We start from the raw sequence: 26,314 nt of genomic DNA on the forward strand, positions 1-26,314 counted from the left end.
TCCATCCTAGAAGGCCACTAGGTTGGTCAGGCAGGACTTGGCCCTTGGTGAAGCCATGCTGGCTGTCTCGAATCACCTCCCTGTCTTCAATGTGTCTTAACATAGCTTCTAGGAGGATGTCCCCTGTAAGGGAAACACATGTCAAGACTCCGTGTTCAGACATTAGCTGTGGGCTCCAGAACACTGTCACTTGTCTCCTTTTTACCATTTCCTAAACGCAGGTTTCCCTGCCTGTGCCTTCCTGCTCGTAGAGGCGTAGCACTGCTGTTCGTAGCACTGTGTCTCTATGTCTGCTCCCGGTGTTTTCTTACTTTCGCTTTTTCATTTCTTATTTGCCTCCTGTTCTTCAGGTTTGTGTTTTTGCTTGCTTAAGCCTTTAATGCTTTCACAGGAAGTTACAGTGTGAGATAAAGGGAAAATGAGTTTTGCCACTTTTTAAAATTGTTTGAGAAAGATAGAGGAATATTGCATCAGCGTTACCTTGTTGCTGCGGCTGCTGGGCCTTAGTGACTAGATGAGAGGTGGAATATCTCTGTGCTGCTTCTTCTTCCTGGTGCTCATGCTGGTTTCATTCTGGCAGGCTTGACTTATTGCTGGTTTTGTACTATAATGCTACAGGAAAAGGCAGTGTCAAAAGCATATGAAATGATGCAAACAAGTTATAAAATTAAACTCCAAATCCTAAATCAAAATCATAGAAGTGTTTTCTGTTCTTTGATTTTCCACCCGCCACTTCTTTGCCCTTATCCCAGAAATGTTAGACAAGATCTTGAAACTCTTCTGTTTCATGTACTGTTATATATGTAAAATGTTGGAATTTTTTTTAGATCGATTTCAGCTGGAGCAAACAAGAGCCCGCCATCAACTCCTTCCTTCTATATTGCAGGCCCACTCCCCGATGGATGGGAACAAGCTATGACCCAGGATGGAGAAATTTACTACATAAACCATAAGAACAAGACCACATCTTGGCTAGACCCAAGGCTTGACCCACGCTTTGGTAAAAGTTCATCTCACTTCAGAATTTTTGATTCAGTTCAGTTCACTCAGCTTTAATTTTGCAGGCATATTTTGAAAACTTTTAATAGTACAAATAAAATCTATTTTAATTTGAATTATAGAGACCTTATTTAAATAATTATTTTAAAAAAAGAGAAAACCTAGTAGCATATGTCCTTTAGGAGTGTATGTCACCAAAGTTTCTAATGCTAGGGGTTGGTATTTTGCCATATGATCCATACAGTTCCCAAAGTTGGTGGCATTCAGAAATTACTAACTGAAAGACAGTATCAGCCAAGCTTACTCTTCCCTTTAAAATTGAAATCTTCTAATTCCCAAACAAATATTTACTTTCCTTTGCGCTATCTTAAAGAAGGCATTGTCAAATTATAATTTATGTTGTTTAAATACACTTGAAACATATACCAGCTTATAATTCCAGCTTGTCACAGTGATGATCATGACAAAACTTTCTGTTTTAAACAATATGGAGAGAAATTATTAGCTTTGTTGTTTCTACTTCGGTAATCTTTTTGTGGGGTAAAGACGATGTAATATTGGAAATAGAAATTGTAACTTAAATTGGGGATCACAAGGTCTAGATGTAAAAATTCAACGAAACAGAACTGATACCTCATTTTCTGTAATGTTTTGATTTATATGAAGAGCAGAGTTGCAAACATTTCAGTAAAATATTGACACTGATGACTGTGAATAGCAATAGCTTACAATATTTAGAGACTCTAAACTAGTTTCTTAGATTGTCCAAGTAATTGTTCTGATGTATTTTAGGTGGTATCACAAATTTAGTTTTTGTATAAAGCCACAACCTGTGTGTGCAAGCTTTATTAGCCATATCCATTTGCCCTTGATTTGTTTTCCCAATAACTTACTATTTTCGACTCCTTTGGATTTTAGTTATTTTTCCAGAGCTGTGGAAAAAACAGTAGGGGTAAAAAAAAGAAGAGATCATTGTGGTTTTCAGGCTTTAGTTTTGGACTCGGTGCAACTAAATGAAAACAGTGTGCAGATCACTGAGTAGGTCAGGCTGAGGGGATACAAAGCCTTTGAAGCTTTACAGGGGTTGACCTAACAACAACTGTGGGCCCCTTTTGGGAGAGGCATTAACTCCGTGAATGCCATATAAACAGAGCTGCAAAACTTAACAGTCGCTGTTCTGTTTTGTTTTTCTGAAACGGCTGTTAGAACTTTCAGTATTTTTGTTTTGTAGGCTTAAGTACTTACTTTAAACTTCCGTTTGCTCTTAGGAGAACACCGGATTGTCACACTTTGTTTATAAACTGCTCACCAGTTTGTAGACAGGTTGAACCACTGTGCAACTTGAGCCCAAAGGTGGGGCTTATATTGAAGGTTGCCAGCTTTGGCAAACGTCCATGCTGGCTTTAACACCAGCCAAGAGTTGCAGACCTGTTCGTGCGTTGCAAGAGGAGTGTGTTGGGTAATTTGCAACTTCACAATTACTTAGTGTGTGAATAAGGCTGAAAAGGAAGCAGTCATTTTGAAAATCAGTGTTTCCTTTTGCATTTAAGAGAGGCAGGTCAATTATATTTACTTAAGTAATCTTGCAGGCTATGTATTTTTCTTTTCTTTGTATTACTTTATGGTTTCCAATGATGAGCTGGAATTAAAAAGGACTGTGGAAAAGGCTTTAATTGACAGAGGTTCTGAGTGAGATGAATCTTGTTTCTCAGAACTATTTTGTTCTCCTGTGAATAGTATGGTCCAAGTGTAAGGGCAAAAGCTACTTGTCTTGTGCATACTGAAACTCCCATCAAACGTTAAGGCTCTGCAGTTAAACTGAAAGAAGTTAGAAATGTTGAAAAGACTGCATAAGGGTTTCTTGCTGCATAACTTCCCTTTTTGGGCCCACTGCGTATGTGTATCCCAGACAGGCTTGAGTACATGCCAAGGCTCTTTATTTTGTGGTCGGACTTTTAATCTGTTCCAGACCTTTTCAGTCAAAGAGCTCAAGTGTAACTGAAAGGGGCAGGAAAGAAAAAAAAGCATGTGGGCTCTTCTGATCTAGAGTGACGGCAAATAGAGACAAGCTGCTAGCTGCTGTTGAGCTTGAAGGAGTTTTCCTTGAAAACTTAAGTTGTACGCATTGTATTGTGGTTTATGTTTTTATCATTTGAGCCAAGAAAATACAAAATCTTATTCCTGTTGCTTTTTTCACTTGTGACCTCCTTAAGTCACTCCAATAAAGAAGAAAAAAATCTCTGTGACAGAGCTAACTTACTGAGCCTTGCATTTATTTATCCTGTGGAGACCCTCAACAAATACGTGCTGTGACCCTAAGTAGCATGTGAATGACTCAGAAGTTTACCTTTCTGTGCTTAATATAGGTTGAAAATCCTGTTGGTTTTTTTCGCTCTGAGGATCACCGTACTCTTTTCTATCACTGTGTTTTAATATAAGGGCTTGGTTTTCAGTATTTTCTGACTACTAACACTTTCAGAAGCAATCCTAGGTGAATTAATCTTTGTGTTGAAGCTTTTGATTATTACAGTGATACTAACCTTGATTAAAAATGCCGGAGAAATTCATTTCTTCCTTGATACTGCCACTTTCACCGATCTGAAGAACCATTGAAAACAATAAAGCTATTGAATGGTATGTGCAAACATACTCTTCTGTTCCAGTATTCAGAAACAGAAGGTTTGAAGAGTCTTTGCACTTACTGCCTCTGGATTCCTAACTTCCAGGGAGACAGCCTTTATGTCTCTGTATGTTTGTCATCAGATGGAAGCTTTGCGTTCATCTTTATTTTCTCTAGTAGGTGTGCATATACATTTTTTTTTTAATTAAGTAGTGCTGGGAATTTTGCATTAATGTGGCTAGAAAAGAGAGGGGAAGGAGAATCAGTTTGAAAAATTGTTTTAGGTGGACACACCTGCTGACTTACTGGGTAAGGGGAATTTGGGTATTGCATTCATTCTTTTAAACAGAAAATAAAAGGGTGCAGTTAATATGGATTCTTTCTTGGAGCAGGCTTTTAAGACTAATGCATCGGAGAAATGTCCCTATCAGAATACCTGGCTGTGGAGTAGGCTGGGTCTAAAACATAAGTGCTCCAAGTTGAAGATAAAAACTTTGTTCTAAGACTCAGATCTAACGTCTTTGAAGTGGTCTTGAGGTCTTAAGCTATACCACTTAAACGGCAGTGAAGTCTTGTTGTGGCTCAGATGTTGATCCTTCAAATCTACGTATTTGACTTCAGAACAGTTTTGTGTTAGGAGAATTCACAAACTTTAAAATCTAGGGGGAAAAAAGTATGAAAGGAGGGTCTTCTCATGCCAGGCACAGGCAATCATAAAAGATGACATGGGATCAAAGGAATGGGGATGGGATCGGGGGGCCTTAGGCCTGTGTCAGCAGGATTCTTGTCTAGTGGAGCATCTGGTACAAACATGCTGTCCTACCTTCTCAGTGCCTTTGCAGGCCTCGTAGTAAGGGGCTTCAAATTACTTTTTTTTTGGAAGGTTGTTTCTCTAAGTTAAATGGACTGTCAGATTGAGCTTGTGTTTTGGACTGTTCTATCTTTTACTAGCTTCTGCTGTTGTCCATTGGTCATTCTTCACATATCCTACTGTTTTTCTTAAGCCTTCCAGATAAGTTAATATGTTTTCTTGATAGTCAAAAGACGTCTGGGTCGGAAACAGGTCAGCTATGCATTCTGCGTAGCTGGAGTTGGTGGAGTAGAAGAACATCTGCTTTTACTATAAATTAAATTTCCTAGAACCAGTTGAAGTTTGGAATTGTTCAACTTTATTGCTACAAGTTTCTAAGAATTGGCTTTTGTATCAAATACCATTAAAGGGATTTTAACTGTTCTTTAAGTTTGCAGATGATAGGACTAGTTTTTGAAATGCAACTTGAAATAATTTGCGTTTTGAGGATCCTTAATTTGATAAATTAGCAGACAGGACAGTGAACTTGAAGTGGGAAAATAGTGGAAACTGGCAGTTGATTTCTGCGTCTCTGTTGGGTTAATGTAAGTCTTGTGTTTAAACAGTGGTATTCCATTAGAGTAGTCAGACAAGTCTGCCTGCAGGAATCGGGAGTAAAGCAAGATACTGTTTCAGTTGTTTTATAGGTTTGTTAGTAGTGATCATACCCGTGTTACACACGCCCAGTCTTTTTCCCTCTGTTCTTTCAAATATTGGAGCTGCCGTACGGGGTATGAAGCAAAAGATGTGACCTCAGATTGAAATAATTGCCACGACTTTATTTTTATCACTCCCGCTTAGAGATTTTGTTAATGTTTTTTGCAGTGCTGTATGAATTTTGGATGAGGGGGAAGACAAGGCAAGACAGCGTGTTGTATCATTTTGGGAAGTGCCATAGGGGCTCTGTGTGCAGTAGCTGCTTGAACTACGCAAGTAGGAAAAGGAATGAAATCAGTGATAACACTAGGAGTATACAGAATGCATATCAGGATTTTCTGCTTTCTTTTTGTGTAATTTAAGAACCTTATATCTTTGAAACAATAAAAAGGGCTTGTTCAGAAATACTGAAGTAAAATGCAACTGTAGATTTCACTGAAACATGTATTTATTATTTCCATAAAAAAAAAAAAACCCAAAACAAAACCCAACCACACAACAAACTTGAAGGGCATTTTAGAGCTCAACCTTTTGAGCATCTGCTAATTTTTAAGTAACAGAAATAAAAAGAAATACTCCATAGTGTTGGTTTCTTATCCCTTACAGGTCTAGCACATTGCTTACTATGTGTTTCTTACAATTAGTGTGTAGGAGCCTTGCCAGAGGCAGATTTGTGGACAAGACAGAACTAGAACCCTAGACTGAAAAAACGTTTCTTTGGCCTTTGTCTGGTCAGAGTGGTGTTTCAGATTTTTTAAGTTCCAGATCTGCCTTCCATTTTGCACAAAAGCAGAGCATGAGCCACAGTTGGTTTTGATCTGCTAATGCAATGGCATATCCTCTTTACATGCTCTCTAAAACAAAGCGGATTTGACTCATCTGAAAGGTCTGTTGGTATTAGATTATTCACTTCCCTGTGTCTGTTGTTCCAGAAGAACAATTTCAGATCACTTAGGATGGGGAAAAGACTTCTGTATTTTGGTATGTGTGTCAGAGAATGTGTGCAGATGGAGCAGCATCAGTTTTCAGTGAACCAGTGACTTGTGTCAAAGTGAGCTCGTTGGGAATCTGCAGAGGCAGATGAAATTTCACTGGTAAGCAGCCCGTTGTAATAGGGGACGCTGCCCTTATGGTAGTGACAATAAACGCTTATTAGCTGTTGATCATCATATCAGAAAGTGAAATCTTGTTTTGTTTGAAAGCAGGATGTATTTAGACCTCTTGACCGAACAGAGTTCACTGAAGGAATCATTAAATCTGTCCACAGGTGGTGTGTGAGGATGCAGTTACCTACTTTATGTAAATTTTTGTATACTAATAAAAAAGGGGGGGAGAAAACACACTTTTATTAAGTATTTAGTACTTAACCAGTAGGTTAATATAAATTTATACCTGGTTTGTGTTTTGTTTTGTTTTCAGAATAATTTAATCCTTTTTGAGAAAGGAGATTTGTTGGTAATGGTGTCTTTATGCCAGTAAAAATAATGCATAGTAATAATGTTGTGCTAGAACAGCTGTGACAATGAAAGAAAACTGCACTCCTAATAGGGCCATTTTTTCCACCCATATACTTCTAACACCGCTGTTTGCACGTCTCTGTTAATGAGCATACTATGTTAAAAATTGAAGGTGCATCATTTTGAACACATCATTCATTATCTGTAAATATATATATGCACACAATAATTATATACTCTATATTTAATCATATATAATCTAAAATTCAAAGCAGCGTCAGCTTTTTTCCCCCTTGAATTCAGTCATGTTGAAACATGATTTCAGTTTCTTATATAGAGAAAACAAGTTTGCTCCGTTTCTTGATGGTATACTGTTGATTTATGTTTTTTTTTTTAATTACAGTACTTTTTACTGAATGTTGTAATTCCTGTTTAATCATTTCTAATGGGTTTATGACTGAGATTTTAAAAAAAAGATGCAGATGTGCCCATGCATATGCACAGGGTTTGTTCCCCTCAAATAAATTGAAGGAAAGCTGCATTTTAAAAAAGAGTTTTCATATAATTTTATAAGAACTTATACAGAAGCTTGTCTTTTGGCCTAATTGGCCCAGGAAGTATGATGTGGTGATTAAGCAGTGAAACTTGTTTGCAGCTAATACCCTTATGTAGACTCTTTGCTGATTAACCTTTGGTCTAAAATGTGGACTAGCTTTGATTAAATACATTTTGCCAGATGTTCAGTGGACAGACATGGGGCCTTGATGAGCTCAGAGTCCTGCGCTTTCTGTAGTCTCAGTGTTTCATACATACAATTTAAACTTAGATGACATTAGTTGAGGTTTCTTTTCATAATCTGTCCTATGCAGTGTGTTCTAGATAGTTCTCCTTTAGTACTAATGTTTACACTGTCAGTTCCATTCTGTATGAAGATTTTAAAATTTAAGTTATACCTTTTAAAAATTGTTTAGACTTCCAAAATTAAAATGAATTTCTTTTTAATGATTGGAAAAAGGTTTTTTTTGTATGCATGCACTAAGCAGAAATTTCTAACAGCTACTTACGTTACTGCTGAATCTTGTTTATATTTGCTTTTCTGGCTGGCCAGAATATTTCAGTTGTTCTGAAACTGGCATACATAGAGTGAAAGTGCTTTATAAATACTGCTATTGACTTCTATGGGGAAAAACGTTAGGTCCATGAACAACTGCAACAACATCTTACTCCAGTTTAGTTTCCAGTGTGTTAAGAGTCTGTCTGCAGATGCTATATAAGTCTTAGTGGTGGTCAATCAACCCAGCTGTTGAACCTCTGCATTTTAGGGTACAGGCTTTTAAAAACAATGGCAGCTTTATCAAATAAAGAACTGTTTAAATAAATTTACATTGTTTTAATCAGCAAGTGCCGTAGTGATAGAATAACTAAAAGAAAAATATGAATTTCATTTGAATACAAGTAATTGATAAATGCAGAGTGATCAATCTGTAGTTTGGACATACTTCTGTAATAAATAGTATTTTCATTGGATATATCCTGTTTTAACCAAGAATCCAGCTCAGAAGTGTGTAAAGATTTCTTTTTACTTAAGACACTAAGATTTGTTGGTACACTTAAGACAGCAAAATGAGCCCGGAGAACAGTCTGTTTCATGTTTCTCCCGTACTTTAAGCTCTGGGATTCTCAGATTAATCGGAGACTGAAAACAATGGAATATTTTATTGTGCTAATTTTTAGGTTGTTTTGTAACAGCAGCATTATGAAACCGCAAGTAGGATTTCCTTAAAGTAATATAGCAATGCATGATAAAGAATGCAATCCAGAAACATGACTTGTATCCTGATTAAAGAACAAATTGTTGTACCAAATTTCTCTGAAAGAGCCACTTGGAATGATTTTTTATTACTTCCAAGACTCAAATCCTGCTGGTAATTTTTTTTTCTTCACAGCTCTTTTCAATTTCATCAAAGAGGAGTTTTGCCTTTGTTGCAGTGCTACGAACTAGCACCATTCAAAAACCTGGCCGTAGCCAAAAATGATGCACAAAACCTGTCTAGTTTCCAAGTGAAGCTGAAGGGGACAAGTACTCTTTTCAATTCCCTCAATGAAAACATTGATTCTTATTATTAAGAACAGTAAGTTACAGCATGCTCAGATCCTGAGCTTTTGCTGTTGTTGTTTGTTCAAATAAATAAAGTCTTTAAATTTGCAGATTAAAATTAGTTTTAATTTTGAAGGGTGAAATGATAAATACAAAAGAAAAAATCACACATTCATCTGTGTCCATTAATCATTAAGGGTGCTCTACAGCAGTCTTTGCATGTAATCCTGCATGGGGGGAAGGTGCTGTGTTACTGCAAACTGTCAGTGCCCTGGGACCTGCGATTTAAATTGGCTTAGGATCTTGGGAGAGAATTAGCCTTTTATGTCTGAGTTGTTAACAATCTGCTGGCCTTTTCTCTCCAGCACTAATGACTGGTAATTGTTTCTCTCTCTTGGTTTGTTTTGGGGTTTTTTAGTTGGTTTTTTTGTTGTTGGTGGTGGTCGTTTTTTCTTTTTTTTTCCCCGTTAAGGATGTAGACAGCACTCTAAACTTTTTTCAGTAACTGTCAAGTATTACCTGCTACAGTACAGAACAGACGTTTTGCTGTTGCGTTTGGACAGTAGAACATTTAATGTGTATCATTTGAAGACCACTAACTTCTCTGTTCTCAAAAGCATTTTGCAGCTATTGCAATTGACTGTATTCCGCAGATTGTAAAGCTAAGCCATATTACAGGACAGCAAGATCTTTCTTATTGTCTTAAGTTGCCCTTGTTTTTTAACTTGTCTGCCCCTCCTCCTCCTCCCCCCTCAAATCCCCCTCTTCTAGAAACAAAGACTTGTTTGTTCCTTCTCTGCCTGTGAGGTCTTTGCAGCCTCTGCTGTGTGGGTGCAGAGCCCCTTATTTAAATTCTTTCTATAGCCATGGAAGGTAAGGAACAGGATGCATTAGAAAACTGGGAAGTCCTAACTCTTAATAGATAAATGAAGCTCGCTGCCTTTGAATTCAAAGTACTTAGAAAGAGCTGTGCGTGTCAGGATCGTCACAAACCTGTGAGGTGCAGAAAAAATAAAATGGGCTTATCTGAGGTGACATTGATAAGCATATTCTTTAGAGTGCAGATTTCTGCAGTCATGTCCTCAGTGAGTAATGGAGAATTGAGAATTAAAAAAACGCGAACCACAAAACAACACAAAATGAAAACAAACAAAAAAACCAAACCACCAGCAAAAAAAAACTTTAAAATCCTCTGTTTTTTCCTGTCACTTGAAACAAGATGTGTTTTCCCTCTATTCGTTAAATATTGTGGTGGAAATGATAGAAAATTACGTTCTTCATTCTGCTTCCCTTTATGATAGCACACTTGTGTAGTCAGCCAGGATGGCTGAAAGTAATTCAGTGTTACTACTGTTGTTTTTTTCCCACTGGTTCTTCTTCACTTGGGTATGTTGTTAAGTCAGTAAAATTCAGTTAGCAGTATCTTCTTTCAATGTCCAAACTTTCAGTTTAATTTCACAGTTGCCTTACATGAAAAACATCTATTCTGAGGACAGTTTAAAAGCTTGTCAATTTAAAGTCTTTTGCACTTTCATTCTTGAAATAATAAAATGCTCAGAAAAATCCTTTTAATGGATACCTGAATAAGAATTTAGAAACCAGATTTTTATGTTTGGTTTCTGAAGAGTTACCAAATCATATAATTAAATTTTCCCCCACACTGAAGTCTCTATATCGTACGATATTCCTGTTTTAGATACACTTTTAGTTGGAAATATTACTTTCAAAATGGACATTAGAAGGCATTTCAGGGATCTAGGATGAGGGAATAAGATGCAAAACATCAGACAAACTTGATTTGTCTCTTACAGTTTTAATTGCAAGGTTGGTCTATGGGAAGCATGGAGCAAACTGTGGTCAGAGAGAACAGGAATAATACAAGCATCTGTGAGAAAGGTACCGGTATATAAAATATGAAGAATTTGGCATGAGAAGGAAATTATTTCCAAAGCTGCATATTAGTGGAAAAGAGACCTAGGGAAGTAATACTTGTTTGGTGCATGCAGAAAAAACAGATTCATAACGTGTTGAAGAGATGTTAGTGATACTGCGCTTAAGTATTAAACTAAGGTTAGAAACTGTTAAATTTTTATGAGGTTATCTGTAACATGACTTGGCTGTGAACTGCATGAGACAGGGACTCTGAAACCATGATTAGATAATTGGAGACTAGACCATAAAGGTGGCCTTTTTAACCAGAAGAAAATCGACGTTCTTCAGCTTTGGGTACTTTATTTTTACAAGCTAGGTAGTTTGCTTTTAACTTAGATGTGCTGCTTTCAGGTGACTGTAATTTGCTAACCTTTGTCCCTCTTTACTTTCCACTGTAATTGGCCTTCCATCTTGTTTAATAGCAGGGTTTGGGTCCTGGAGCTTCTGTAGGGTAGCACGGACATCTGCTTGAGCTGCAGAATTAGCTAACAGCAAGAGAAGGTTGTTGTGTTCTGTTGTTCCCTACTAGCCCCTTCATTGTCTGTTTGAAGGTGAAAGAGGGCAAGATAGAAAAAGCAGAATGCATGGTCCTGGCTCCAGACTTTACAGAATTATAAAGAGAGAAAGGAGGAGATACATTCCCCACTCCAGCTGTGCCGTGTCTATTTTGTCTAGAGCTGCTAGGTGGGCTGCTTTTCTTTTTGTATTGCGCTTTCTAGCTTCAACTTCACACTTAATTTGGTAAATGTAGGTAGTCTAATTGCTGTCAGTCTTCCAGCAGAGATTGCCCAGTGGACGTCTTGGAGCTTGTAATTACAGTTCACTGCTCATATCCTTGCAGGACAGCTGTTGGTGCTGTTGAAGCTTTTGCTTAACAGTTTCTGAGGTCTTGGGACATAAGAACCTTCGTGTTTGTTCAGTAGAAGAACAAGCTGTCCTATCTCTTCCTGTTGCTGGCCTAGCGACCACAGCTTACATCACAAACCTGGTTGATTGGCTTATCCTGGTCACCTTCTTCTTGAAATTAAATTTTGATGGTGAAGTGGTGCCGGACGTCTCGTAAGATCAACTGCTCAATTTTAAGCTTCAATGTACAGCAACATCATCTTCCCACTATCTTTTTTCCCTGCTGGGTCAGGATGGGACTTGCACGTTGGAGTTGAACCTCCAGTCCTTTGCATTCACTCTGTTGTCTCTACTTGGTACTGGGATTCAGTTTCTATTCCTACTTTACCTGTTCACTTACCTTTACAGGAAGTTTTATCTTATTTGTGATCATATGTATGAAGCTTTTTCACAAATAACTATATAAAATGTAATTTTAAATGACTTCAAGCTATTTGATACTTCATTTTATTTTGACTTGACTCATGAAAATGTGACCCACCTGTCCATTAGGCTATTGACTCTGTGCTGGACCTATGGAATAGTTGAAAGGGTAGGCTGGGGAGTTGAGTCTGTAGCTGGTTTTGACTTTTTTTTTTTTTTTTTCTGCTCTCACTCCAGTAAGCATACGGCATTTCTTTTTCATATGGTATCTCTCAATGGAAAGATGAGCTGTGGCAAGGCAGAAAGGGAGCATGGCTGTGAAGCAACAGCCATTTTTACTGCTATTATGAGATGAATATATTTAGGCTTTCTGGGAACAGAAGAAAAGCACTACTGCATGTTAAGTCAAACACTCAACAGACGGTGGAGACTGAAGGGCTTTTCAGAGAAAAGATGGTAGAGATTCTTTATGAGATAATTCTCCTTTCTTACCATAGTTAGAAGTATTAAGTGTTCCAGGAATCCTCTATATGATGAAAACATTAATTCAAACTAATAGATGGTTTTCTTTGCATCAAATCAGCCTGCCATCCTAAAAGCAGCTCACTCCCTTTTCTTTCTTAGTTCACATAAACCATAATCCTTATTCCCAGGAAAAAAAAAAAAATCCCTGCCACTCTCCCATCACTGCTTCAGCAAATGCATTTTGTGGCATATTGTGAAAGTTAACAGATTCAGGCTGTTCCAGACAACAGGATGGAAAGCTAATTCCAAAACTGAAAGCCCCTGAAAATAGTGCCCTTCTAATACATTCAGCCTTTCCAATCACTCTGTTTCATTATGGGAACTCCAGTGCCTCTGTTGACTTTAACCATACTGGTCTTGTGTCGGGGAAAAATCAGGCCTGTCAAATAGATGCATCCCAGTCATGCATTATTTTATAAACTAAAATTGTCTTAGGTCTTGCTTTTGTGGGGAAGATGGATTCTTGTTGTGCATTAGGCATACAAGACAACACACTTTCTTCTCCATACCCCAGAAAAGATGCATCACATACTTTTGTGGGATAAAATAAAACTAAGCACTAGCAAAATGTTTCCTATGTTGATGGCAGTATTTTTGGTTGTATAATTCATCTGCCGTTTCTGTACCAGCTCTAATTTTGCATGTCAAGATGCCCTAAATGGAGCCTGTAACACTCCAAACTTGATGTGATGAGGATATGAATGATTGTTGCATGACCTGCTCTACATTGGGAAGAATAGTAGCCTTTAACCAAATGTAGTTTGATATAAGTGAGATGATCTGTTTTGCCATTCTATTTGTTCTCGAGTTTAATGTTTCTAAGATTTCACATGGAGAAGTGATTTTGTATTATTTGTGTCTAAATTGAGATTAGTTTATTAGGAAAGAGGGAGAGAGCTCCTTCTAATCAAACTTGAAATATTTTACTACCACTTTTGAATTTCTCACCGACTTACACATTTAACTGTTTTCAGAAGCTTTTAGAACAATTTTGTGCTCTTAAACATGAGACTGTTGCATTGATTTCACAGGAATAACACGTGAGCATACATTTCACACTGAACATCAGTGTAGCTGCATGTTTTGTACCGTCATGGCTTGTAATTTCGTGAAGTTTTTAGTATATGCCTTCTGAGGATAATACTTTCCTTGAATGTATTTGCTTGAATTTCATTTTTAAATGTTTACTGTTTTGGTTCCTTAGCCATGAATCAGCGAATCAGCCAAAGTGCTCCAGTGAAACAGCCACCCCCTCTGGCTCCTCAGAGTCCCCAAGGTGGTGTGATGGGTGGGAGTAGCTCCAATCAGCAACAACAGATGAGACTTCAGCAGCTACAGATGGAGAAGGAAAGGCTGAGACTGAAGCATCAAGAACTGCTTCGGCAGGTGAGGCCACAGGTTAGACACCTACTTCCACTATTTCTTTTGTATGTTATGTTTTGGTTTGGCTGAGTAGTTGTTTCAGTGACTGTACAAAAAACTTTGAGATCTGAAAATGTCTGAATTATTCTGTTACTGATATCAACTTGGTAGTGAGAGCATCTGACTTACCAGACTGAAGGATTTTGCTTTCCTCCCTCATTCCTCTCTCTAACAAAACTCTCTGAGAGCAGGCTTCTTTACTATTAGGATGACATCATGGACTGTGGATCTGATTGAAAATTCCGCTTGAGAATATATTTCATATTCATTGAGTTCGGAGTCATGCAAAAAGGCAAGAAGTTGGTTCCCACAGCTGCTTTAGTTCTCCCTTTCAAGTGGAGGAAAGTCTGTCACTTCTAGAACCTGTCGCAGTCTGTAGGATTTCAAAGCACTTTTAAAGTTTATGTAAGATACATTGAGGAGACACCTTGTCACTAAAATCTTGTCTGTTAAACCGTGGAGTGGAGCATGGAACAACTGAATCACTCGTCCTGCATTTTGAACCTGTGGTTTTCTTAAGCTGAAGAATTTCAAACTTCCTAATTAGGCTGCAAGCTAGTCCTTTCAGTATTTTTCTGCTGTATGAATATAGCTGTAGCAAATGTTGAGGTGTAGGACTGGACATTGGAATCTCTGGATTTTGAATTCGGGCTTGACTTCCTTTTGACTCTAAGCCTTCTGCTTCGATTTTTCCATCTGAATGTTTTAAGAGTTACTACCATCTCTGCTAGATAATTAGGATATTCTTTGGGGTTTTGACACTGGCAGAGCAAACACTAATCTTTTCTTTGAGGAAAACCTTCTAAAATCTTACCCTGTTCCCTTTTCACTTTGGGTGATGGGCCTTGTATCAGGAGAGGATAATAATCTTAATGTCCTCAAAGACAGCTTTTCTCTTTCTTCATCACCTGCAGTATTCTGTCCTGGAATCTGACTCCCGTTATCTCCTTTGTAGTCAAGGCCTGTTTTGTAGGAATCTTCAGCATCTCTTGGTGTAAGATGGGTCATCTTTGCAGCCATTACTTTCTATAGTACGCTAGGTAAGAGTACATTGCAAAGGTGGCATCAGGACTTTCTCTCTGCTTAAGCACGTGGGCTTCTGCTGTTCCTGCTTTGCAATTAATCCACCAACAAACATTTTACCCTGTGCTAGCATGCTTTTAGGTAGGCCTTCTAATTGTCTTCTTGCCTCAGTTGCCATTGAGAACCTGACTAACTTTGGAGCAGGTGACAGCCAGTTCCCTCCATGTTGTTCTCCCTGGTCATTAAGCTTATCTGTCAAATACGCATCCTTGGTAAATCTGTGAGTTTTGTTTCACTGTGTCATGATTTTCATAGTTTCTTAACTCCCTTATCCTGTCTCATCTGGCCTGTCTTGGGGGCTTGATACTACAAGATGGTATTTATAAGACAGCCTGCATAGGCAAACCATGCAGCTAAAGTAATTTTTATCCATCTTATTTTTACTCTTAGGCATTGCGGAATATCAATCCCAGCACAGCAAATTCTCCAAAACATCAGGTAGGCTCTTAACTGATGTTTCAGCGTAATTAGAAAAAATGAAAGCATTAAATTAGGCTAGCAGGGGAACTTTTTGATACATGAAGGCATTCTAAAAAAAGAAAAACGAAAGAAACCCCAACAAACCAGCTCTGCCATGCATATTTTTGAACCACTTCTCTGGCCACGACCCTGATGTTGTTTTTAAGAGTGCCTCATTACCACAACTTTATATCAATATTTAAAAGCAAATGAGGAATTCATTGCACATTTTTCTGCATTGAAAACAACCTTCTTGTTTAGCATTCTTGAGGATACTGCTGTTCCAGTCCTGATGTCATCAAGATGTGTGTTTAAAGCAAACCTCACATTATATCTAAGGTAGTAGTTTGTGACTTTTAAGTACTGTTCATATGAATGTTCTTATCAGTTTGTTTAAACAGGTATGATCTTAAAGAAGGATATCTGTAATCACTTAATAAAAAGTCACTTGAAATATTTATGATTTTTAAGCATGTACAGCGTAACAGAATTATTTAATAGATTAGACTAACAAAATAATTGGTATTGGGATATAATATGTAATTACTCCATTTTGACATTTAACAGGCTCCTGCACAGATACATTTTCTGTATAGGAAACAACAATTCTGAAAAGCCTGCCAAGCTCAGATCAAAAGAAAATCGGTCAAAATGTGAAGCATAGTAAACAGTTTAATGCAGACTTCTTTTAGGCTCTTAAAAAGTTGAATATGGAATGAATCTCTGAAAGGGTGGATTTATGGATATATTCAGAGAGCTTCTTGCTTGCTATTGCTAACAGTAGTCTTAATATACTGATTCGTAGGGTAATATTTATATTGGCTTGTATTGTAAATTTTTTTTTCTAAGAAAAAACACTATATGCACTAGGCAAGAAAAACAGAACAAAAGAAAGTATCCGGTGTTTGGAAGCCATGAAAAGTGGTGTATTGCTGCATTCTGAAGAGTACCACAAAATTGTATGTTGCTAGTTCTCTTGAGAAAATCATCTTCAAAATAGGAACCTCAGACCTTAGAAACAGTAGTGACACCCTGCAAAAATACTTTCTTGTTTGGCAATATCAGTGCAGCTCTAAAACGGAAGCATTTTAACTGAGATGTAAGCATTTGATTCATTTACAGAGCATTAACCACAAAATGTTCTCATCGATCAATATTAGATAGTATTATAGAGGAGAAAAAAATTCATTGGGAATTGCTGGTATACAAGGGAATAAACAGAGAAGGATACTCCTTCACATCAGTTGGAAACACCTTATCTTCTGCCACAATTAGGTCATTCAGAAGGGATGTTTTTCTTACTGAATGCTGAAAGTATATTCTGTGTTTTCTTGTATGCTTGAAGCCCTGTCATACAGTTGTTCGCTCTTCCACAGTAACTTCTTCCTGTTGCCAACTCAGAAATATGCAGCAAATGGAGAACTTTGGGATCAGTTTCGTACTTAACGCAGTAAGATCAGATTTTGGAACTTCTTGAAATTCTGGCTTAAAACACTAAAAAGCTGCAAAAACTCAAAGGGACCTTACTGATAATTCATTAAATGTATATGTAGTGGTCACTCTGCTTTGTTTGGCATGGGAACTCATGAAAGGATTTACGCAAAAATCAGGACTCCAGCTACATTTAAACTGGCTTCACACCAGGCTCACCTGTATACTCACCTGCCTGGGATCAGTTTTATTAGTCTACACTTACTAATGAGTCAAGCTGTGTTTGAGTGATCTGGTGGATAGAAAAGTAGGCAATTATGTCAACTTAAGTTTTATAATACTACATTATTCATGTTGTATCATTTAAATGTATTTTTTGTGTTTTCATGTGTCACTTCAATAAGGTAGTGAGCAGCCACATGTGGAAGAAGGTGCTTAGAGAACTCCTGGGAATTGTTCTCTAAATGCTTCTTGAGGCCTTATACTATAGAGGCAAATGTTGTCTCTCTTCTCCAATGATGCTATTACTGAAATCCCAATCTGTACACCCTGTCGGGTCATAGTCAAACTCGTGAATCTGTGAAAAATCTGTAGAAAGAGCGAACATTTCTTCGGTCAACTTTTTCTTTTTGACAGATTCTTTCTTTCCTTTGTGAACAAAATTAATGTAGTTTAGAGGAATTATCTGCTTTCATGATGATAAAGCTGTGCTTGGGGGAAGAATGATAGCTTCTCTTGCTAAATTTTAGATGTTCTTTAAAGGAATACTGAAAATAAAATCTTCATATGTTTGGTGCTCTTAATTCTGGGAAGACTAAATTGATTTTAGAGAGGGATTGTCAGGGTCTTCTGTTTCTAAAGAAACTATATGACATCAGCATTCTTGAAGCTTGCGTCTAATGAAGTATCTCTTTTATACGTATTAAAAAACACTGAGAAGTGTTTAACTTGTAACTGCATCTCTGAGCTTTTCTTAATCACAGACTCAAATAGGTTGGAAGGGACTGGTGGAGGTCATCTAGTCCAACATCCTGCATCCAGCCCAACCTGCTCTTCTTTCTTGGTGTTTTTGTCCACATAACCTGGATACAGTGCCATGGTTGTATTGATACCTTTGGTCAGATTTTTTTGGTACTGAGTGAACATTGTGTCCTTGCGAGTTTTTATCTCTCTGCCATGATACTGTAGTATCCTGTAGCAAAGCTAACACTCAAAGTGTTATGTATGGAGGCCTTAGTACTTAAATGCCTCCTGGAAAACCAATTGCTCAGCTTCATCTTTTGTAGCAAGTACTGTAAAAGACTCTTTTTGTTTGAATGAGGATGTATTTTATTATGTCTATTATAATTTTATTACAATTCTAAAAATGTCCCAAGTTAAAGGTATTTGAAGCAAAAAGTATAACCTCCATCTTTACTCTGTATAAACAAGAGCTATTGATACATGCAGGGAATTTGAAAACACCAGGCATCTGTCCAGTTACTTGTGCTTATCATCATCAATTATCTGTGAACACCTTAAAGATACCTACCTTAGTTAAGAGATTGAGTGACTTGACTTCCTCTCCTTCCCAGTAGCTCTTCTTCCATTTTCCTGCAATTAGTATCCAGTTGTCAACAATGTCTCACCTAAAACAGATGTCAGTCACCTTTTGTTTAAATCACGAAATTGGCTAGATGTTAGGTAACAGATTTCTTGCCTTCTTGTAACAATGGAAAGAGATAGAGGCAAATAATGTTGAGGTACTTGATGGCATTATTCTTGGATGTTGTCCAGACTACTTTCTTGTGCTAAGACTGGAAGATTTCTTACTTGTCAGCCACTAATATTACAGTATTTGCTAGTAAGATCAGCATACTACACAGCTGTTTACATGATAGGTTCCTCCATATATGCTTACTCATTCCGTATCTGCTGCTTGTTTCTAGCACTGAATGGAGATCCCTGATCTGAGAACCAGATACAGCCCTGCTTCCTTGCTACTCTGCTCAGTTGTGCTTTGTGCTGAGACCAGGACACAAGTTACCTTTCTGTTACCTCTGTGCTGCTTTCTTGGTAGTTCTGCATACCTGGAACATGCTCTCTGTTCATTGTCTCCATTCTTTTGTCCTTTATATATTATGAAGTACCTCCTGTATTCGCTGTGCTGTTGCCCTGGACTTATTTCTTATCAATTTTTGAGTGACATTCTGGAAATTCCACTACTCAGTGAAGAATCTGCAAAGACATATGGCCAGTCTGTCACTGTTTGCTGAATCACTTGGGTTTGTTTCATTTTTTTTTTTTTCGTATTTTCTCTTACTGCATAAAATACAAGCACTTACACTACTGAATAGTTTACTGGGCTTGAAATATTATTTTAGTTTCCTACGATTTCCTTTTTGTAGAAGTTCATGTTAGTGGTGTTTGACACCTTTCATCAACCTAGTTGAGAAGATTTTCAGTGTTCCAGGAAAGTACTAATTCCTTAGGACATTATTACTATTTTTCAATAAAAGTTTTTTTCAGTCACTTTGCACGTACACCAATACTAAGCTGTGCTACTGTCAGATGTGCAAGATTTTCTAGAAACTACAGAAGGCGTCATTAAAAACAAGTGCAGTCTTGAATTCTGTACTCTTGAACTTCCATGATGTTAAGGAACCTGTAAGTTTTACTGAGGACTTAGGTTTTGGTTTGACTTTTTGTTTTTTCTCTTCCCTGTAATATGTCTTTAAATAACAAGCTATACTTGTGTTCAAATCTTAGTGGAAATGGTGGGAAATACTTACTTTAGCTTCTTAGTGAATCCCAAACAGTGTTGTCCCTTGAATCTCCTGTTTCCCATTCATCTGTGTATTAGCTGAAGCTGACCTAGATTATCAAGATAAATGACTTGTCTTGGTTTCATCAAGGGTATGTGTGTGTGGGGGGGGGGGTTGGTTTTTGGTTGTTTGTTGTTGTTGTTGTTGTTTTCTTAACAGTGGAAAGGTACTGAAGCCAGCCGTTTGGTCTTTGAACATGGTTTTTTTGACCAGTGAAGATACCACCACTGGTATGCAGAAACATTTTTGAAGAATATGTTTGCAAGATGCAGAAGATAGCAAGTCACTTGTAGCAAATTCATAGCTGTATTGTGTCCCTCAGTTTTAATTTGCCTTATTGCTTGATATTTGATAGAGAAAATGGCCTGTGATATGTCTTACTCTGAAGAGCTTTGAAAGCTAGCTAATACACAGTGAAGAGCCTTTCCAACAATGTTTTATTCCCATTTAAAATTTTGGCTTCTGGTTGAATTTTTTTAATCAATAGTCACCAATAATACCTGAAATTCTCATTTTAGTGGAAGTAAATATTGTACCTCTCCTTTTGTTGTGTTTTAATCACTTGATAGCTCTTTATATTAGTACTATGTTTTGCTTTGTCCCTTGTGGTTTAAGTTTTCTGTTAGATATTTTGCACAGTGAACAGAAATTGTTACTGATTTCTTACTCTCCAAAATCAATAACAAAATACTACTGGAGAGCTGTCACGCAGATAACGGAGCTGAGCAGCACGTACAGTATCGTAAGTAACTTGAAGATTCCAGTTAGGCAGAAATGATTTTTGTATGCATTTAGCTCAGTTTTCATTGAACTGTTGATACATTATTGTTTGCAGAAATATTTTTTACTTCACTAGGTAACAAACCATTGTCATTCACTGGACAACCTTCCAAAAATCCTTGTAATTGATGAATCAGAGAATCATTTAGGTTGGAAAAACCCTTTAAGATCATAGAGTCCAACTGAGTTTAGTCTGTGGTAGTAAATTCAGCATGTAATAGCAAATCTTAGCATATTGCCTGTATTTATATACACATCTGTTTCTAGAAAAGCACTTCTGTTTTAGATAGTTAAAGATTAGTTCAGATTATCTATCAAGTACCTGTCATTTATTCTGCATCAGTTGCACAAAGCTTTGTTATAGCACTCCTCTGTAGTGCCATGACTTCAGAAATTAATTTGAGAGAAGACTTAACCAGTTGTCTAGAGCCATCCTAAACTGGGGCTGAAGACTGCAGCTGGGGATTTGTGTGGTATTTTTTAAGCAAAATACTTGCTTCTTAATAAAATGACTTCTGACTGAGAGGTCTGGTAGACATGCTCTGGCAAACCGAACTGCAGCAGTTTAAGACATTAAACTCAGCTGTCTGCCAGAGGTTGCCTTAATAATAAGGCAGCAGAACAGGATGTGTCTAACATTGTTTTTTCCTAATGTAGTAGCTGAAGCATTGGTGTGGATACACGCCAAGACAGATCAGACACCTGATCTATCACAAAAACTATTTTTCAGCTCGGTCAGTTTTCTGACTTGTCTTAGTGTATGGCTGTACAAATGCTGGTTCCAGCTGAAGGGAGGGGTAAGAATATGCAGTCAAAGGCCATCTGTAACTATCAGTAAAAAGTCACTTTGGAATTGCCCCTGGGTTGTGACCCACAGTGATTAAGAGATCAAGGCACACATCTTCCTCTGCCCTGACTAGCGAACTCTGCTTCTTCTAAACGCTGTTAAATAAACCAGAAAGTTTTGTCAAAGCATCAGGAGTTTCGGCTTGGAGTTGGATGTCCTGCCGAAATGATGGAGATGTTCCTTGATGTAATTATTATTCAAGTCTTTCGTATTTCTGATGAGCTGTACACTAAGGTACTACTTTAAAGACTGCCTAGAAAATGCAAGCGTGATTGGACATAAATAGGCAAGCGTTATTGAAAGGGAGTCCTGTGTGGCTGGATTTGATGGGGGAAGGGTATGTTGGCTGCCATCAAAATATACAAAATGTGGGATTCAGCTCGTTTTACTGCAAAAGCAACATTGCTGCTGTTCAGCCATCTTAGGAACTAAGTGCTTAAAATGTTCTTCGGCTTCTGAAATAGTATAGCTTCATTCCTCATTGAAAACCATAGATCTAAGTGGAACTTTGTTTATTAGTTTGTATGGCAAGAGCTGTAGCATTTGAGTTTCACACTCTCAGTTCGTTTAAGTGGGAAATGCTGAGCATCGGTAGCTAGAAGTTACACAGTTGGAAAGGTTCTTGTATTATGTGAGTAACTTGAAAATTCAGAAGCTCTGATTCCACTTGCAGCACCTATGCTTTACAGATAACGAAATAATTTTATTGCTTGCTTGTGAATGTAGATCTTGATGGATAAATACCCTGTTTAAAAGTGTATAGAGTAAATCAGATCAGATCAGCATTCCTTGCCTTTGTCTGGTTTTTATGCCCCTAATTGCTTCAGGACACATTTTGTGCCTGTATAGGAGTTGTAGCTCACTGCAGTGGATTTCTTGGCGTCACTGGTGCTGCTTGCAGCTGCAGAGCTTAATCACAGAAGTACTGCTAAAGCAACTGGTCAGCAGAAGATAGGAGTCATGTTGACCTGAGTACGAGACGTCCGTGAATAACAGCTTTCACTGTAAGCAAGCAAAAATTGGTAGAGAGAGGCCATCCAGCTCTGCACAGCCTTCGCGATGGCAGACTCCTGGTGAGACGTACCTGAGACGCCTCGGCTGGGCAGGCGCGGTCCCGGAGCCATGGGCAGGCAGACGGCAAGAGGGGTGTGAAGCAGTGGCACAGCAAAGCACTGCAAAACGAGACAAGAAGCCAGACTTTATTTACAAATGTCTGTTCCAGTGTATGCTGCCTTATCTGCGCTTGCAGTGCTCTGTGTAGCATTGAGTTCTTTGCCAAGTGTATACAATACAATTAATTATCACTCTATCAGTATCACCTCTTAAATTAATTTTGCTGGTTTTCATGATTGCAACACTGAATGATTTATGTTTCCCCCTTACTCTTTGCTAATTGCATAACTCCTCATTGCTGAATTCGTTTGTCTTCATCTGTCCATGTGTTTTCCCTGTTTCTTTTGTACACATGCTGTAACTTTGTGGCCCTCAAACGAGAACGTAAATACTGAGTCTGAAGAAATAACTGGTGCTGTAAGTCTGCCCATCAGTGCCGTTGTCTTCTCTTTCGCCTGACACTTCTCTCACATCCCAGTGAAGCCTGTGGATTGTTTGATAGTCGAACAGTGTTTGGGGGCAGAAATGTTACAGTTGGCCCTTTTAAAGTAAATTTACGGAAAAAAACCCAATTATAAGGTTAAATGTACTCAATTCATGTTGAGTAGCATATCATATGTTTAATACAGTGAGAATACGATACGCGAGTTGCACGAGGGAGTCTTCTACCTTTCCTCAGAAGTGCGATGAAGATAAAAAAAATGCTCCGAAAAGGGTCATTTTATAAAGTTAATTTGGACATGGTGTGAATGACCTGGAACTTCATGTAAAACTTAATTTGTATACAATTATGAAAAAAAAAAAAAAAAGGAGTAAGGTCAGCCAGATAAATTACACAATGTTGACCTTATTTTTAAAATTATGTTGCTTAAGGCGATGACAGATCATTTTGGTCTTTATGTAATAACCAAAATTCAGCTTTTGTGTTAACAATAGGAATGCTAAGCTTTTATTTTCCCAGAAGTACTTAAAAAAAGTTTGACATACTTCCAAAAATAGGGTGAGATCAAATTACAGAAATGTAAGCCAGGATTTTGTCATGGTTTTATTTTTGCCTCCAGACTTTAAATACTTCTAATAAAGGATATATTTTAAAGCATGAACTAAAAGCCTAGAGTTCACATTGCTGAGTTCGTTGCTGGGAGGGGCTTGTACACTCCCATACATTTTTTTACGTATAGGAAACACATAACTTCTTTTATTGAAAATCAGTTTTATAAGGAAGAAGAAATGAAAAGACCATTCATCAAGCAACACAACTTCAGCTTCCATTACATGCACCTTTTAGGAAAAATAGTCTTAATACACTCTTCAGGGCTTGTAGAAAACTTTGCTAATCTTACGGAATGATTAAAAATTGCTCTGTATTTGTTTCTGAATAGCCTGTCTTTTTTGGTAATTCCTTTCTCTTTCAGACTCCCAGATTGACATGAATTTATTACTTGAGTGAGTAATGGAATAACATTCTTTCTAGGGGTTAGTGCTGTAGTTCTGCCTCCTGAATAAGTAGCAGTAATGCTACATATAAATAGTTGTAATTTTGCACTTTTAGCAATGTTGTTGTTGAAACAAGGATAAAAATAGTACTAATATTAAAAACACTGATTTCACTACATTATACATGACAAAGAATAGGCAAAGTACAGTTCTATCTCCTGGTTTAATTAATCTGCTTCTAGTGGGCTTTCAGTGAAATGTGATTTTTCTTTTTTGGCTGGCTAGTATCTGAGCTACCATTTATTTTTACCGTACTGTTTAAGTTCATATATTGATGCAACTTCAATCTCTCCTACCCTCTAAGGATTTAGAAAATACAAAGGTAACTTTCCCATTTTTCCAAATTGCTTCTTCCTTTGTACTGACTTCTTTTCTTATGGTACAAAAGAGAAATCTGTGGGGTTTTCTTTCCTGGTATCAGTAGCTCTTGAAAAGGGGACCTGTATGGATTTATCTTCTCTCTCTCTGCCCCCACTCCCCCCTCCTTTTTCTTGTTTTGGTTTTTATTTTTTAAAATTATTGCATCAGGAGGCAGTGCTGATTGGAAAGACCAGGCCTACCAGTCGATGATATATAATGTCACTTTAGTGCTTTATATACAGAAATGACTCCATGTTGGTTTTGCTTTGTCATCACTCTTTGGGGCGCTGGTGTGTGATTAAGCTTCTTCTGCAGGCTACTGCACTTTTGGTCCCTGCTCTTCATCCTAGTCAGGGACTGCAGCCCAAGGAAATAGAAATGCAACGCACAGATCAAAGGAAGAGAGAAGGGGAAAAGGACAGAGCATTCTGGCCGCAGCCAGGTAGTTGTGGCTACGTAAGAGCAGAGCACTCACTGATTGACAGCTCTGCTATCAGAGTGGAGAAGGAAGGTGTGCTGTATTCCAGGTATGAAACCAAGGCTGAAAAGGTTCTAGAAGTAGTGGTGCAAAAGCGATTCTTTTTTTTTAGTGATTTTTGTGATCAAGCGATTTTTTTTTCCCCCCTCCTCTGCTTTCATTGGACAAATAGCAAGATAAAATTGGTTAAAAGTAGCTACATCACAGGAGGGCAGTTTCTCAGACAGAGGAAGGCTCAGGTGACATTTGGAAGAATTCCGGTCTCTAGAGGAAGGGCATAAAGATTGTGATGTGAGCGAGCAGTTCTTTAGCCATCTCTGGGATGTCTGCTCTAAGACCTTCTTCCTTCAGTTCACCATTTGGGAAGAATCCAGGAAGGAAAACTTTTTTTTTTTTTTTTTTTTTAATTTATTTGAGTCCACCAATATATCAACCGTTTTATATCAAGGCTAATGTGACTGATAGAAGTTTGTAAACTCAGCTGTGAAGTAAGACCTCATTATATAGTCTTTGCACTTGGTTTCATTACATAAGCAAATGAAAATCATATGGATAAACCTATAGAAATGATTAAAAGGTGCCTACCATCCTGTGACCTGAAAATGAGGAGAAGGAGTATTATTACTATTTCTTAGAACAGTGGCCAAGTAAGTGTGGTGAGCAGAGGACTGGATTTACTTGGAGTAGGCAATTGGGTGTGACGAACACAAAAACCAATGGTATGTTTGTACACTTTCTGCAAAGGTCTAATCAACTGGAGTGAGAAAACCTTCTAGTACGAGACATGAAACTTGGTATTAAAGGAATATGTAGAATAATAATCCACAGGAATGGGAGTGGAGCATATGCAGATTAGAAAAGGAAGAAAAAACAGGTGGTAGGGAAGCATTCAATATTTGGCACAATCTGCTGGAAAATAAAATAACCTTAGACTCTTTTTAAAAGGAATCGCTTTGAAGACTTGAAGAAAGATTATTTTTATGTATTAAAAGCCCACAGTAGTCCTTAGGCTCATAACTGAGAATGGATGAAGACCTCTCATTTTATGTGAGAAATACTGAGCACTGCCAAGACTGACAAGATCGGTTTTGCCTGAGATTAGCTTCCCAGGCACAGCCTGCAAATCACATACTACTAATAATGGTGAAAGTCAATAGATTTCTTTACCAGCCTCTACATTAACAAAGCCCAGACTTGGTGAGCCATTGCTGATTTTTTAGGAGAGTTGCTTGGAGAAAATTGTTGTATTTTTCACATGTGTAACTCATGGATTACCTGCTTAAAAAGGGGGCACTGGAAATTAGATAAAATGCTGCTTATCTCCACCCACCTTTAATTTTGTTTATGTTATGTTAAAACTAATTTTCCTTAAATAGTAATGACAAGCTTTATGGATGGATTGATTCAAGGTCGTGCACAGTCAGATGTGTAAAAAAATATATATGTAATCTAGGTTCATAACTTGAGTGCAATTGTCTTAGTTTTACTAATAAATTGCTAGGGATTTGAAGACCTTTAAGATATACATATGGGACAAATCACTGATTTGATCAACCAGAAATTTCGAAACGCATGCGTCAAACAGGAATGAATGGGAACTTGTAGGGAAGAACTTTAAACTTCGTTGAAGGAA

General features: G+C 37.7%; 1 protein-coding gene across 1 annotated transcript in view; it reads left to right on the top strand.

Moving 5' to 3' along the window:
* Positions 1-26,314, top strand: part of YAP1 (Yes-associated protein 1) — a 42,907-nt gene that overhangs the window by 9,178 nt on the left and 7,415 nt on the right. Inside the window, exons 2-4 of the mRNA XM_010281442.1 lie at positions 887-1,000; positions 13,612-13,793; positions 15,303-15,350. Coding sequence (XP_010279744.1) covers positions 887-1,000; positions 13,612-13,793; positions 15,303-15,350 — 344 coding nt within the window. The remainder of the gene's footprint in view (positions 1-886; positions 1,001-13,611; positions 13,794-15,302; positions 15,351-26,314) is intronic.

This window comes from Phaethon lepturus, unplaced genomic scaffold (assembly GCF_000687285.1).
Source record: "Phaethon lepturus isolate BGI_N335 unplaced genomic scaffold, ASM68728v1 scaffold8342, whole genome shotgun sequence".
In the NCBI taxonomy this organism is placed as follows: Eukaryota; Metazoa; Chordata; class Aves; order Phaethontiformes; family Phaethontidae; genus Phaethon; species Phaethon lepturus.